Consider the following 15850-nt stretch of genomic DNA (forward strand, 5'->3'; position numbering starts at 1 on the left):
GTCCATTCAGACAACTTTTTCTTAACCAATATTTTTTTTAAGAGAAAATGCACCAGTATTAAGCATTAAAGTTTCATCCAAGCTGAACCTGACCCCGGCATCACCGCACGCAAACACCTGGCTATAAGACTTACTACCTTTATCAGTTTTTCTGAGATCAAATTTCAAACGTTAAGGTCAACCCTTTTCATTCTGTTGATCAATAATCTTGAACATTCTCTCCCAGGGCACTTAAATTTTATCCACTACTTTACTGCTGCATCTTTACAAGAACAGCATATTCTCCTCATTTGATCAACTCAATGTTACTTCAGTGTTAGCATTGTGTAACGATCGTCGTAGGTGGACGACGGAGAGGACCAAGGTGCAGCGTGGTACATGTTCATGATATTTGAATTACACTGAACACAAGAACAAAAATAACAAAATGGAATTAACGAAACAGTCCTGTCTGGGACAGAGCCAGAAAACAACTACCCACATCTCAAGGGCGAAAACAGGCTGCCTAAGTATGGTTCTCAATCAGAGACAACGATTGACAGCTGCCTCTGATTGGGAACCATACCCGGCCAAAAGCAGAAATACAAAACATAGAACAAAAACATAGAATACCCACCCCAACTCACGACCTGACCAAACTAAAATAGAGACATAAAAAGGAACTAAGGTCAGAATGTGACACATTGTAAGGTTTGTCACCTTTCACAGAAAGAGGTTGTCCTTTTTTGTATTCCTTTTGTTGTGACATACTCATAGGATTACAAGCATATTACTGATGTACACGGGTTTGCACACTATTTGTCCAAGGTACACTATGTTGGGGAGACTCCATTATGCCTTCATTCCAAATCCATTCCGTGTGCGCATCAGGTATTCCATCTCCATAATTGGAATGGCTGGTGTAATTCAGCCTGGGCCTCCCCTGGGCTTCACCGTGTGTGTGTGTGTGTGTGTGGTCCCCACAGTGACTGGGCCGATGCAGATTATACTGGGACTGGGAGGGGTGAACGGGCTGCAACAGAGCGGGGGAATTCATCTCCCACAGAGGTGGGATCTGGGGACCTGCATGTCCCTGCGTCAGACCCCCTGTCACAACCAGGTCTTCGTAAGAGCACTATGGAGCACTGTGTATCCTAACAGGCTGATTTATGATATGCTCTGTCCTCACCTGGGCTTTCAGCCACAGACCCAGGAAAAAACACTTTAATAGTAGATAGGTTATGTAGCCTCAGTTTACCATTAGTTTTCTCAGACACACCCACCCACAGTCTGATTTCTTGCAGTTCCACCCTCACACCTCCCATGCCCGAGTAAACAAAACAATCAAATATGTGTTATGTCTTGCCTCTTGTTTTCGCTGCTTGTATTTTTGGACATAGTATTGTCTTAATATGGAAACACAACACTAGAGCTTACATTAACATAAAACACTGGTGGCCCACTGGTGTCAGTGCGGGTCTCATTGGAACAGCACCATTTGTTTTCTAAAATGGGCCTCAATGAAGTGATAAGATAATGTCCTCCCTCAGTACACTGAGTAGTGTCACTGTCTGTATGGGTTTGATATTCTGAGCACACCTTTGTTTTGAGAGGCAATGTGCTGCGCTTCTCTGTTTCTCCGGGAAATTACAGCGTGACTTTGTCACCTTTTACGTGAAGGTTGTTTTTGTCCGAATATTGCATAATTCTCTGTCAAGCCTCAAAGGCTCTCAGCCCAGTGAAATTCAGTTTTCCACCATTTTCCACCGGTAATGATGTGAGAACTCTATTGGCAAGTGTCATCTGTCAATAAAATGCGCAGGAGTCTCTGCTCCTCTAAAGTATGAGGTATGAAGGGAGAGAGCAGGTGATGAATGAAGGCTCTGACACACAAGAGCTGCCGTCCCGTGAATGCTGCTCGCACATCCATCACCAGGCTCTTTTGAACTGGGGGAATATATTTTGCCTGTTCATGGGATGGCCATCCCCAGAGAAATTAAAAGTGACGTCCTCCTTCAGAAGTCAATTCAAGATGTCTTAATGGGAACTTGATCATGTTCTGCTCCATTGTTCTTATCATTAAGACACTGGGATTCTATATAAGAACTGATCCAGGTCATATTCTTATTTTCTCAAATCTGTCATCTTACATTCACAATTGACCAAGCTTTCAAGATCTCTTTGTCATAACAATAAAGGCTGGTACACACCGTGCCATAGGAATGCATTTTAATTGGAATCTTAGAGACCAGAGAAATGTGGCTTTGTATTCAAGTCACTCCATGGCTTGTGTACATTTATACACAGGCAATCGCATGCAAATACAAACGCACACATGAGCACTCATGCAAACACACACCTTTTCACACAGCGTGCTCTCTGCTGTGCGGTCCAGGAGGCTTGTCCCAGTAATGGGATGAGGATGACCCTTCTCCACTCCTCCTTTCTACTGCATTTTATAATTGGGCAGGCACGCTTTGCAGGAGCAAAGCCTGCCGGGCTGGTAGATAATAGATGGAAGGCACGAAATGTAACCCCCCTCATCTCTCACAGAGCCCAGGCTGCCTATTGTTAAGCATCGGGGGTGTTCAATCTATCTGTAAATAAAATAAATAATAAATCAAAACAACCAGTACCACCACATTGTATTTAATCTATTGAAGAAACCTGTATAGGTGTAAGTTAATGGGAAAGTGCCATAGACACATTATTGAGTTTACTTTAGATAACTCTGTGGACTAAAAGCTTTGCTGAGCATTAGTCTCTTCGTCTGCCTGCCTGACTGGTGCCTGTCCTTTCATCCTCCTCTCCGTGTGACTATTTGACAGTATTTTGTTTTTGAATAATAAAAGTTCAAAGTTTGCTTTTTGAATAGTGCATGACCCTAGGGTGGCAACACATACAGTTTAAGTCAGAAGTTTACATACACCTTAGCCAAATACATTTAAACTCAGTTTTTCACAATTCCTGACATTTAATCAGGAAAAATCCCCTGTTTTAGGTCAGTTTGGATCACCACTTAATAATGTTAATAATGTGAAATGTCAGAATAATAGTAGAGTGATTTATTTCAGCTTTTATTTCTTTCATCACATTCCCAGTGGGTCATAAGTTTACATACACTCAATTAGTATTTGGTAGCATTGCCTTTAAATTGTTTAACTTGGGTCAAATGTTTCAGGTAGCCTTCCACAAACTTCCCACAATAAGTTGGGGGAATTTTGGCCCATTCCTCCTGGCAGAGCTGGTGTAACTGAGTCAGGTTTATAGGCCTCCTTGCTCACACACGATTTTTCAGTTCTGCCCACAATTTTTCTATAGAATTGAGGTTGAGGCCATTTTGCCAGAACTTTGGAAGTATATTTGGGATTATTGTCCATTTGGAAGACTCATTTGCGACCAAGCTTTAACTTCCTGACTGATGTCTTGAGATGTTGCTTCAATATATCCACATCATTTCCCTCCCTTATGAAGCCATCTATTTTGTGAAGTGCACCAGTCCCTTCTGCAGCAGAGCACCCCCACAACTTGATGCTGCCACCCCCATGCTTCACGCTTGGGATGGTGTTCTTCAGCTTGCAAGCCTCCCCCTTTTTCCTCCAAACATAACGATGGTCATTATGGCCAAACAGTTCTATTTTTGTTTCATCAGACCAGAGGACATTTCTCCAGAAAGTACGATCTCTGTCCCCATGTGCAGTTGCAAACTGTAGTCTGGCTTTTTTATGACGGTTTTGAACCAGTGGCTTCCTCCTTGCTGAGCGACCTTTCAGGTTATGTCGATATAGGACCCGTTTTACTGTGGATATTGTACCTGTTTTCTCCAGCATCTTCACAAGGTCCTGCTGTTGTTCTGGGATTGATTTCCACTTCATCTTTAAGAGACAGATTGTATCTCCTTCCTGAGCAGTATGACTGCTGCGTGGTCCCATGGTGTTTATACTTCCGTACTATTGTTTTGTACAGATGAACTTGGTACCTTCAGGCATTTTGGAAATTGCTCCCAAGGATGAACCGGACTTTTGAATGGGTCTTTCTCCATTCTGAGTGTTTTTTTTTTACTGTTCAATTCAACTTCAACCAAAAATTATTTTCTGCATTTTCATTTTTTTATGCATTACCTGCACTCATTTGAGATCATTTCCACACTGTCACGTAGGGCTGCACGATATGGACAAACAATCTAGGCCTTATTTCTACCCAAATTTTGAAATTGTGATTTGACTTGCAATTTAGAGCAAAACACTTGGGTGAACTGTTGGAATCATGGAAATAGAATGAGTATTCTAATTCTATAGTTAGAATATAATAGTGGGCACTTTTATACAGTGTTAGACATGAAAATTCCAGGGAGGAGTTATTGTGACACGGTAGGAACCAAGGTGTTGATAAGTGTTTCCTAGGGGAACTTATTATCTTACTTCGCATATTCCTTTTTGATTTACAAGATATTGTTGCACAAAAAACATGCAGATTTAGGTCTACACCATCACTGGTATAATCAGTCTGTATAGCTAATTAAGTTTGCTCTGACTCAGTTGTTAAATGTACTAGCTAGTGATTAGCATTAGCGACTAACCAGATTTAGGCCCAACTTGCTAAGAAAAGACGAACCTGCTGTTTGCAGATGTTAGAAGCACAAACTAATAGTGTAATTATAAAATGCTAGTAGATTTATATTGAGCGAAGTAAAAACAGCATTGTTGCCATCAACATTGTTGCATGTGCTGCATTGACCATGCAGAGACTGAACGCAGTCCTTGATTGACGGGGCGGGGCTAGGTCTGTGTGGAATGCAGCATCGAGAGAGATGACTCAAGTAGCGAAGTAATCTATAAAAATGGACATTACAAACGGCATATCACATTTAACAAAACCCAAACCAGTCTGTGTATCAGTACTGGTACATCATAAAATACGGTATACCGCCCAGCCCTAGATGGCAGGGATGGGTTCTATGCTAAACGCTTGGCAAGCCGAGCAGGGTTGGATAATTAAAGCCAAGCAGGATTTTATAATTAAAGCATAAAAAGGACCTAAGCCCTCCTGCTGTCAGTCCTCACTGTACTCCTCTCTTTCTATTGTGGCTAATAAATGTTTCCTCTGTCACCATCTGTTGAATGAAAGGTTTACCCCCGAACACAGCACACAACATCTGCACTTCCATTAGCTGCTCTTGTGTTACTAGAAGTGATTCTGACACCTGTTATTGTGCGTATTGGATCTTGTTTAGCTGAGATCCAACACTGGGAGGTTGTATGGGTCTGATTAGCCAAGTAAAACGTAACTCCAAGATGTACTACTTCACATCAACGGAGTTGAGCGGAGACGAGAGTGGGCGGACTGGAGCCCTGACGTCACATATATATTGGAGTTGAGTTTTAGTTGGCTAGGGTCAGGCTTAACCAGACCATGTCAGTATAGGCTTAGTGTCTTAGGTCACTGCCATAAAGCTGAATACAAGGCTTTAACCCTCCAGAGATTTGTTTGATGTATGAATTGGTTTATGGATCTAACAAACACAGCAACAATATAACTTGTCATGCAATACGTGATCATCACATGTTTGGATGGAATAACCATCCGTACCCCACCACCACCCAATAAAATGAGGTGGAAAAAAGAACCTTCAATGGAGAATAAATTGCATACAGGCTACATGTGTTTAAAGCACAGTCATTCCATTTAGCTTGTTGCTCTTATCTTAATGAAGCAGAAGCAGTTTTAGCTGCACAATACCAGATGAATGAACACGGTGCTCTGTCAGGATGGTATAATGTCATCTAGCTAGTGAAGTAAAGTCTGGTGGCCAAGAGCCTTCCCAAAGCATCAGCCCACTGTGAAAAGACTTAGAAACCCTTGCTAATGTACTCTCTCGCTCTGTTTCCACTCTCTCTTCCACAGACATCCTCCTCGACCAGGTAAAAACCTGACAGAATAGCCAAAGGTGCTCTGTGAGACTTGCATTTGTTCATATGCCTGACGTTGCACAGAGATAAACAGAGGTTGCCTGAAGCGATATTCCAGCGCAGCAGGAGATATGCTCCGCTCTTTGAATAAAACAGCACACTTCCAGTTCCAACACCCGGCTGCCCTGGACCTTTCAAATAACATTTTATTTGTCACATGCTTCGTAAACAACAGGTGAAATGCTTACTTACTACGGCCCTTTCCAACTATACAGAGCGAAAGAAAAAAAAAATGATAGAAAAGTGAAACTCTTAATAAGATACACGATGAGTAATGATAACTTGGCTATATACAAGGGTTACCAGTACGACTCCATGTGCAGGGGAACGAGGTAATTGAGGTAGATGTGTACATTTAACTAGGAATAAGGTGACAGATAGTAAACAGCAGCAGCAGTGTATGTGATGAGTCAAAAAGGTTAGTGCAAAAAGGGTCAATGCAGATAGTCCAGGTAGCTATTTGGTTAACTATTTAACTAACTATTTAGCAGTCTTATGGCTTGGGGGTAGAAGCTGTTCAGAGTCCTGTCGGATCCAAACTTGGTGCATCGGTACCGCTTGCCGTGCGATAGCAGAGAGAGCTGTCTATGACTTGGGTGGCTGGGTTCTTGGATAATTTTTAGAACCTTCCTTTGACACCACCTGGTATAAAGGTCCTGGATGACAGGGAGCTCAGCCCCGGTAATGTACTCGGCCGTACGCACTACCCTCTGTAGCGCCTTGTGGTCGGATGCTAAGCAGTTGCCATACCAAGAGCTGATGCAGCAAGTCAAGATGCTCTCAATGGTGCAGCTGTAGAACCTTTTGAGGATCAGAGGACCCGTGCCAAATCTGTTCAGCCTCCTGAGGAGGAAGAGGTGTTCTAGTGCCCTCTTCACAAATGTGTTGGTGTGTTTGGATTGTGATAGATCCTTAGTGATGTGGACACCGAGGAACTTGAATCTCTCGACCGATTCCACTTCAGTGAATGGGCGTGCCTAGACCCTCTGTTTCCTGTAGTCCACGACCAGCTCCTTTGTCTTGCTGACGTTGAGGGAGAGGTTGTTGTCCTGGCACCACACTGCCAGATCTGACCTCCTCCCTATAGGCTTTACCTCTGGTCTTAATCACAGAACCATGACTCTGACTGTGCTGTTGTTCCACCAATACAATATGTTGCTATGAGAGGAAAATATGATGTTAGTCCTAAAGGCTTTGTTTTGTTTGCCTTCCCAGGGAGCATAAAAGGAGCCACCATCGTGGATGCTCTGGATACCCTGTACATCATGGAGATGTTTGAGGACTTTGACATGGCCACAGAGTGGGTGGAGAAGAACCTGGACTTCAACGTGGTGAGTATAACCATTAAACATAAAACACCCATTGTCTGCTAGCTAGTAGGACTATAGAACACCCATTGTCTGCTAGCTAGTAGGACTATAGAACACCCATTGTCTGCTAGCTAGTTGGACCATAGAACACCCATTGTCTGCTAGCTAGTAGGTCCATAGAACACCATTGTCTGCTAGCTAGTAGGACCATAGAACACCCATTGTCTGCTAGCTAGTAGGTCCATAGAACACCCATTGTCTGCTAGCTAGTAGGACCATAAAACACCCATTGTCTGCTAGCTAGTAGGACCATAGAACACCCATTGTCTGCTAGCTAGTAGGTCCATAAAACACCCATTGTCTGCTAGCTAGTAGAACCATAGAACACCCATTGTCTGCTAGCTAGTAGGTCCATAGAACACCCATTGTCTGCTAGCTAGTAGGTCCATAGAACACCATTGTCTGCTAGCTAGTAGGACCATAGAACACCCATTGTTTGCTAGCTAGTGGGTCCATAGAACACCATTGTCTGCTAGCTAGTAGGACCATAAAACACCCATTGTCTGCTAGCTAGTAGGTCCATAGAACACCATTGTCTGCTAGCTTGTAGGACCATAGAACACCCATTGTCTGCTAGCTAGTAGGTCCATAGAACACCATTGTCTGCTAGCTAGTAGGACCGTAGAACACTGATTGTCCGCTAGCTAGTAGGACCGTAGAACACTGATTGTCTGCTAGCTAGTAGGACCGTAGAACACTGATTGTCTGCTAGCTAGTAGGACCGTTGTTAGTGTTTAAATACTGGAGAGTTGAGACCCAATCACGGACGCTGGACAGAGTGGATTTCAGTTGTAACAAAAGACAGTTTTAATGAGTCAAAGATATCTTGTCCCGCAGTTTTACGTGCACGGACCTAGTTCACATAACTCGGCAAGGAGTCAGGTGAAAAAGAGGCCTTATACAACGGTTACATTCATTTTTATACATAGAATAAAGTAGGTGGAGTCTTGTCGTTTCGGTCTTCTTGACTGGTCGGAGGGTTGGAGGCGGGCCTTGCTCTAGCCAGAGCAGAAGCCCCATTGGTGCACAGCAGAGCCTTATCCTGAGCATCCGACCAATAGAGGGGGTCAGTCTTGTGGCTGGGTGTATGTGTTCTTGCGACGGAATGTCTTTGTTTATATGAGCTATGTGTATGAATATTTATATAACACCGTAGAACACTGATTGTCTGCTAGCTAGTAGGACCATAGAACACCCATTGTCTGCTAGCTAGTAGAACCATAGAACACCCATTGTCTGCTATCTAGTAGGTCCATAGAACACCCATTGTCTGCTAGCTAGTAGAACCATAGAACACCCATTGTCTGCTAGCTAGTAGAACCATAGAACACCCATTGTCTGCTAGCTAGTAGGACCGTAGAACACTGATTGTCTGCTAGCTAGTAGGACCATAGAACACCATTGTCTGCTAGCTAGTAGCACCATAGAACACCCATTGTCTGCTAGCTAGTAGGACCATAGAACACCCTTGTCTGCTAGCTAGTAGCACCATAGAACACCCATTGTCTGCTAGCTAGTAGGACCATAGAACACCATTGTCTGCTAGCTAGTAGGACCATAGAACACCATTGTCTGCTAGCTAGTAGCACCATAGAACACCCATTGTCTGCTAGCTAGTAGGACCATAGAACACCATTGTCTGCTAGCTAGTAGGACCATAGAACAGCCTTGTCTGCTAGCTAGTAGCACCATAGAACACCATTGTCTACTAGCTAGTAGCACCATAGAACACCCATTGTCTGCTAGCTAGTAGGACCATAGAACACCATTGTCTGCTAGCTAGTAGGACCATAGAACACCCTTGTCTGCTAGCTAGTAGCACCATAGAACACCCTTGTCTTTTTACTTTGATTAATTTATCCTTTATTTAGCCAAGGAGGTCACATTGAGATTCACATGTCTTTTCCAGGTGAGCCCTGGCCAAGCAGCATTCATACAGTTCCATATGAGACAGAACACAACATAAAACACAACAATGAATGGAAGTTAAAACAAAGAGCTTAAAAGAGCAGGATTATAAACGTGCAATTTGTGATCAGCAGCCCTCTGATCTGTGATTTTAAAATGTATCAATCGGAATAAAATGATTTAGTTCCAGGTCCTTCTGCAAAATTTCCAAAATTATGGGCCAGCAAAACTGAAAGCACTCTTACCAAACTCTGCTAGTAAGTCACCCACTGACATTCACAAGGACAGGAGATCTACAATCTGATTGGTTAGGCGGACCCCACTGTAATCAGCATGGAGAGAATACAGGGACACTCAAGGTGACTCCAGGTAATTGGGCCTTGATGAAGTGCTCTGTTTCAGACAGAACAGTTAAAGTACTTGCCTGGAAGAAACCACTGTTTAGAGTGGCATATGTCTGTAGAAGTGGACTGAATGAAGTAACCTTGATTCCACTGTGTGGGGTAGGGAGAAGGAGAGAGCACTTAACTCTGATACCTTCTAATCAGTCAATATAGACCTGACTCATCAGTCTGAAGGTAATGTGCTTTAGGAGCTAAGACTTTGTGGGTCTGTCAGGTAGAACACATTGCCTTTCTCAAGCCATTCGCTGTCTCTTCCTGTCTCTAATATTCAACAATACAGTTTTCCCTTCAGACAACTCCCACACATGGAAATGAAAGAGATGTCTAAAACTATTTGAAAAGTCTGTCTCTGACATTGTCACACTAATTAGAAAAACTTTGCAATCCACCATTATTTATATACCTATGAAATGATGATATTGACAATGGTGCTCACTAGTGCTTCTGGACCAAATGGTATCAATAATGCCCAAATAACCCTGTAAATCAACTCCCTAGTCTATTGGAATGCAATCATTTGTATTTGCATAATGCCTTGCACCACTCTCAATTGCATTTGATCAACTCTAATGCAACTCTAATCTAGTGTAAACTCAGCATTGGTCATGCCTCAACAATTTGTGATTTCTTAGCAAGTTATTTTCTTGGTTTATTTTACGTCAATAAAAGGAATGGCCCCACTTGAGAAATGTCAAACTGCAATTTGTGCAATTTTAGTATGTGAACAACTGAACCATCTCATATCCCTATAATGCAATTTTGCGATAAATTGAATACCAGAGATTATAAGGAAGGTTATAGCACAAGGAAATGTGATGACTCATCAAATTAAAAGTTGTTGACAAACTTTTCCACTTGTACCGTTATTAAGCCTAGTCTCTGTGTGAAATGATTGTTCAATACTAGCATGGATTAAGGAGGGGTGGTGATGGCGCTGCAGAACTTGAGGTTAAAAAAAAACACCTTCAGTCCTTTTACTTTGATGTCTCCTCTGTCTTCTTAGATCTTGCCCATGTTGGGGGAACCAGATTCATTATTTATTCCCCTTGGAGAACCCTCTCGTTAAGAAGCACTAAATTCTTGTCCACCCTTATGCTTTTCTAACGGAGGGAGAGAGAGAAAATAGCATAAGTGATCAGAAGCTTTCATAAAGAGTGTTAACAAACTTTTAATTGAAAGGCTTTGGCTTCACTGCCCTCCAGCAATTCCAACAATAAAGGAGCCTACAAAAGCCCTGGTGGACCAGGCATTAATATTCACTTTGTCTCCTGAATACAGAATCATCTAAATCAAAGATTGATACAACCCCTTCCTCTCCAGCTCCTCCCCTTGCAATATTGTCTTAACATGGATGGAGTGGTCTGGTTTTCCATTTGGCCCTCCATCCCGCCTGACTGTGGTATTAGTGAGGAGCCATGACTGGAATACTGAAAGACAGGAGCTAACCACTGCATCTCCTGATGCCTCTGTTCAATACAGATTCACTGGAACAGGGGAGATGTCTCAGAGTTTAATGTTCAGGTTTCAAGACAAGGTCGTGGGGATCCCTGAATGACACTTGTCTTGATTATCTAGCCAATTGACATTGACAAGCAAGGCATTGGTAATTCAAGTATTGCTGAGCTCCCCCAGTATTTGATTCATGTCATGCCCTGTAAATTGATTTTAAAAAGTATTTTATTAAACGAAAAGCCCATCCGTTGTAGGCTAGCCACTGCCTTGCCCTCTGAACCAGGGTCCCTCTCCTGCCATCGCTCCTCTTTGTGTGTTACACTTTAATAGGCTGTGCCCCAGCGCACCCATTCACTCTGACAGACGAGCACGACGGATAGACAGACACACAAGGTCAGAATATAAAGCGGGTCTGGTCAAACACAACACGCTAACCAGCTCGGACTATAATGGCCAGGGACAACTTTTCTTTCACTCTCCCATCAGTCCTGCCGGGAAGAGATGAAGAGCGAGAAAGCAAGCAAGCCCCTGGTGCCCATCTTTATTTGCCTCTGCCTTGTGCCTAGATGCTTTGTGTTGTGGGCTGCTGTGAAAGGCAAGGCCAGTGCAGGAACAAAGGCAGAGGTTATGTATTATGGAAGGGCCCTCGCTCCACTTTTAGCCTGAAGGCAGGATCTGTGTAATGACTGCACAGCCTTGCTGGACATCGGCCTGCATGCTAACAAAAGGGAGACATTTTCTAGCCAGAGGTTTGAGGTAGATGCAGCGCAGGTAGATCCTGTCGCTCTCACACACACGCACACAGGCACAGCATCAGCGGATGAGTATTACTAAGAGTCTTCTGACAGCTGATCCACAGACATGGCAGCATGTTATTTGTGTAGCAGTGTAGCCAGGCTTAGTAAGTGCATTTGTGCATCATCTCCAGTAGTCTGTTTTCACTGCTGCTTTTTGTGACCTCGCAAGGGCTTCCTTGAGGGGATTTTACTGTCAGAGTATTACTGTTGTTGTCATTCACTGCCATTGCTCTCAGCATTGTGATAAGAAGGAGCTCAGCTATACAGTACCTTAGCTCTAGAACCTCTACACTAGGTTCTATCAGAGAGTAAGATGTTGCCTACAGCTCTGCTTCTAGCTCCTAAGCAACTTTGCAGTATTTTAATTTTGTGTTATTTCTTACATTATTAGTCCAGAATTGTTTTTGTGTTATTACATACTGCAATACAGCAGGATATCGGAGTGGCGGTAACTCACCAGCATTGCGACTAGGAATACGACTTTCCAGAATTGTATCCTTTTGTTTGTACCCCCCAGGGCAATTTAACTTAATCCAGAAGCTGCTCCAAAACACTACCGGCTGAGAAGAAGCATTCGGAGTGAACTTCTAGTCCGACTCAGGAGGAGTGCACACCATCCACAGCTTCTGAGCATATTTCTCACTAATGTTCATTCTCTGGATAATAAAGTAGACGAGCTCAGGCTGAGGATCTCCTTCCCGAGAGACATCAGGGATTGTAACATACTCTTGTTTCACAGAAACATGGCTCTCTCTGAATATACTGTCCCCGTCCATACAGCCAGCTGGATTCTTAGTACATCACGCAGACAGGAATAAAGAACTCTATGGGAAGAGGAAAGGCGGGGGTGTATGTTTCATGATTAACTACACATGGTGTGATTGTGATAACATACAGAAACTCAAGTCCTTTTGTTCACCCGACCTAGAATACCTCACAATCAAATGCTGACCGTATTACCTCTCAAGAAAATTATCTTCGGTTATAGTCAGACGTGTATATCCCCCCTCAAGCAGATACCATGACAGCCCTCAAAGAACTACACTGGACTTTATGCGAACTGGAAACCACATATCCTGAGGCCGCATTTATTGTAGCTGGAGATTTTAACAAAGCACATTTGAGGAAAACGCTACCGAAGTTCTAGCAACACATTGACTGTAGTACTCGCGCAGGTATAACATTGGACCACTGCTACTCAACTTTTTGAAATACCTACAAGGCCCTCCCCCGCCCACCCTTTGGCAAATCTGATCACGACTCCATTTTGCTCCTCCCTTCCTATAGTCAAAAACTCAAACAGGAAATACATGTGCTAATGTCTATTCAACGCTGGTCTGACCTATCGGAATCCATGCTTCAAGATTGTTTTGGTCAAGCAGACTGGGATATGTTCCAGGTAGCTTCTGAGAATAACACTGACAAATACACGGATACGGTGACTGAGTTCATCAGGAAGTGTATAGGAATTGTTTTACCCACTGTGACTATTAAAACCTACCAAAACCAGAAACCGTAGATAGGGGGCAGCCTTCGCGCAAAATTGAAAGCGCGAACAACTACATTTAACCATGGCAAAGTGACTGGGAATATGGCTGAATACAAATAGTGTAGTTATTCCTTCCGTGTAAGGCAATCAAACAGGCAAAATGACTGTACAGAGACAAAATGGAGTCGCAATTCAACGGCTCAGACACGATACATACACTACCGTTCAAAAGTTTGGGGTCACTTAGAAACGTCCATGTTTTTGAAAGAAAAGCAAAAAGATTTGTCCATTTTAAAATAACATCATATTGATCAGAAATACAGTGTAGACATTGTTAATGTTGTAAATGGCTTTTGTAGCTGGAAACTGATGATTTTAATGGAATATCTACATAGGCGTACAGAGGCCTATTATCAGCAACCATCACTCCTGTGTTCCAATGGCATGTTGTGTTAGCTGATCCAAGTTTATTATTGATCATTAGAAAACCCTTTTGCCTTTGTTAGCACAGCTGTCAACTGTTCTGATTAAGGAAGCAATAAAACTGGCCTCCTTTAGACTAGTTGAGTATCTGGAGCATCAGCATTTGTGGGTTCAATTACAGGCTCAAAATGTCCAGAAACAAAGGACTTTCTTATGAAACTCGTCAGTCTATTCTTGTTTTGAGAAATGAAGGCTATTCCATGCGAGAAATTGCCAAGAAACTGAAGATCTGGTACGATGCTGTGTACTACTCCCTTCACAGAACAGCTCAAACTGGCTCTAACCAGAATAGCAAGAGTAGTGGGAGGCCCCGGTGCACAACTGAGCAAGAGGACAAGTACATTAGAGTGTCTAGTTTGAGAAACAGACGGCTCATAAGTCCTCAACTGCCAGCTTCATTAAATAGTGCTCGCAAAACACCAGTCTCAACGTCAACAGTGAAGAGGCGACTCCGGGATGCTGGCCTTCTAGGCAGAGTTGCAATGAAAAAGCCATATCTCAGACTGGCCAATAAAAATAAAATATTATTATGGGCAAAAGAACACAGACACTGGACAGAGGAGGATTGGGAAAAAATGTTATAGACAGACAAATCTAAGTTAGAGGTGTTCGAATCACAAAGAAGAACATTCGTGAGACGCAGAAAAAATGAAAAGATGCTGGAGGAGTGCTTGACGCCATCTGGGGACTGTATTTAGAGTTTTTTGAGGGAGAAAATGCCTAAGTCAGTCTGAGCCCAGGCTGTTGCGGTGACCACACCGGCGGTCACGAGTCTTGAAGGCAGTCAAATTTCACACGGTCGTTCCACATGACCGCTCTCATGCTGCTGTTGGTCATTACTAGACTACAAACTTGCTAACTGCCTGGTACTCAGCACTCCATTGTCACTCTAATCACTCTGACATCAATGCAAGTGTGATCAAAAAAGTAATCAAACACTTCATGAGAGCCCATGAGCTCATGTTGCGTAACATGTCTTTAGGCTCATTTTGTAACACCATGCCATTATTATTTCAATTAAAAACCATTATTTATAACCTTGTCAATGTCTTGACTATATTTCCTATTCATTTTGCAACTAATTTCATGTATGTTTTCATGAAAAACAAGGACATTTGTAAGTGACGCCAAACTTTTGAACAGTAGTGTATATGGCATGGTCCACAGACAATCACGGACTACGAAGGGAAAACCATCCACGTCACGGACACTGATGTCTTTGCTTCCGGACAAGCTAAACACCTTCTATGCTCGCTTTGAGGATAACACAGTGCCGCCTACGCGACCCGCTACCAAGGACTGTGGGCTCTCCTTCTCCTTGGCCGGAGAAGACGTGAGTAAGATATTTAAGTGTGTTTACAGACATATTCAATCTCTCCCTATCCCAGTCTGCTGTCCCCACTTGCTTCAAGATGTTCACCATTGTTCCTGTACCCAAGAAAGCAAAGGTAACTGAACTAAATGACTTAACGCCCCATAGCACTCACTTCTGTCATCATGAAATGCTTTTAGAGGCTAGTTAAGGATCATATCACCTCTACCTTACACCCTAGACCCACTTCAATTTGCTTTACGCCCCAATATTTACACAGATAATCGCACTGCACACTGCCCTATCCCATCTGGACAAGAGGAATACCTATGTAAGAATGCTGTTCATTGACTATAGCTCAGCATTCAACAGCATAGTACCCTCCAAGCTCATCATTAAGCTCAGGGCCCTGGGTCTGAACCCCGCCCTGTGCAACTGGGTCCTGGACTTCCTGAACACAGGGACCCCACAAGGGGAATACCCAGAATATTTCAGTCCCCTCCTGTACTCTCTCTTCACCCATGACTGCGTGGCCACGCACGCCTCTAACTCAATCATCAAGTTTGCAGACAACGCGACAGTAGTAGGCCTGATTACCAACAATGACGAGACAGCCAACAGGGAGGAGATGAGGGCCCTGGAGAGTGGTGCCAGGAAAGTAACCTCTCACTCAACGTCAACAAAACA

At 43.2% G+C, this 15850-nt stretch overlaps 1 protein-coding gene across 1 annotated transcript in view; it reads left to right on the plus strand.

Annotated features, from left to right (window-relative positions):
• Positions 1-15850, plus strand: part of LOC110529582 (mannosyl-oligosaccharide 1,2-alpha-mannosidase IA) — a 169122-nt gene that overhangs the window by 56583 nt on the left and 96689 nt on the right. Inside the window, exon 3 of the mRNA XM_021611921.3 lies at positions 7164-7279. Coding sequence (XP_021467596.1) covers positions 7164-7279 — 116 coding nt within the window. The remainder of the gene's footprint in view (positions 1-7163; positions 7280-15850) is intronic.

Source organism: Oncorhynchus mykiss, chromosome 8 (genome assembly GCF_057628025.1).
Source record: "Oncorhynchus mykiss isolate SJ-2025 chromosome 8, ASM5762802v1, whole genome shotgun sequence".
In the NCBI taxonomy this organism is placed as follows: Eukaryota; Metazoa; Chordata; class Actinopteri; order Salmoniformes; family Salmonidae; genus Oncorhynchus; species Oncorhynchus mykiss.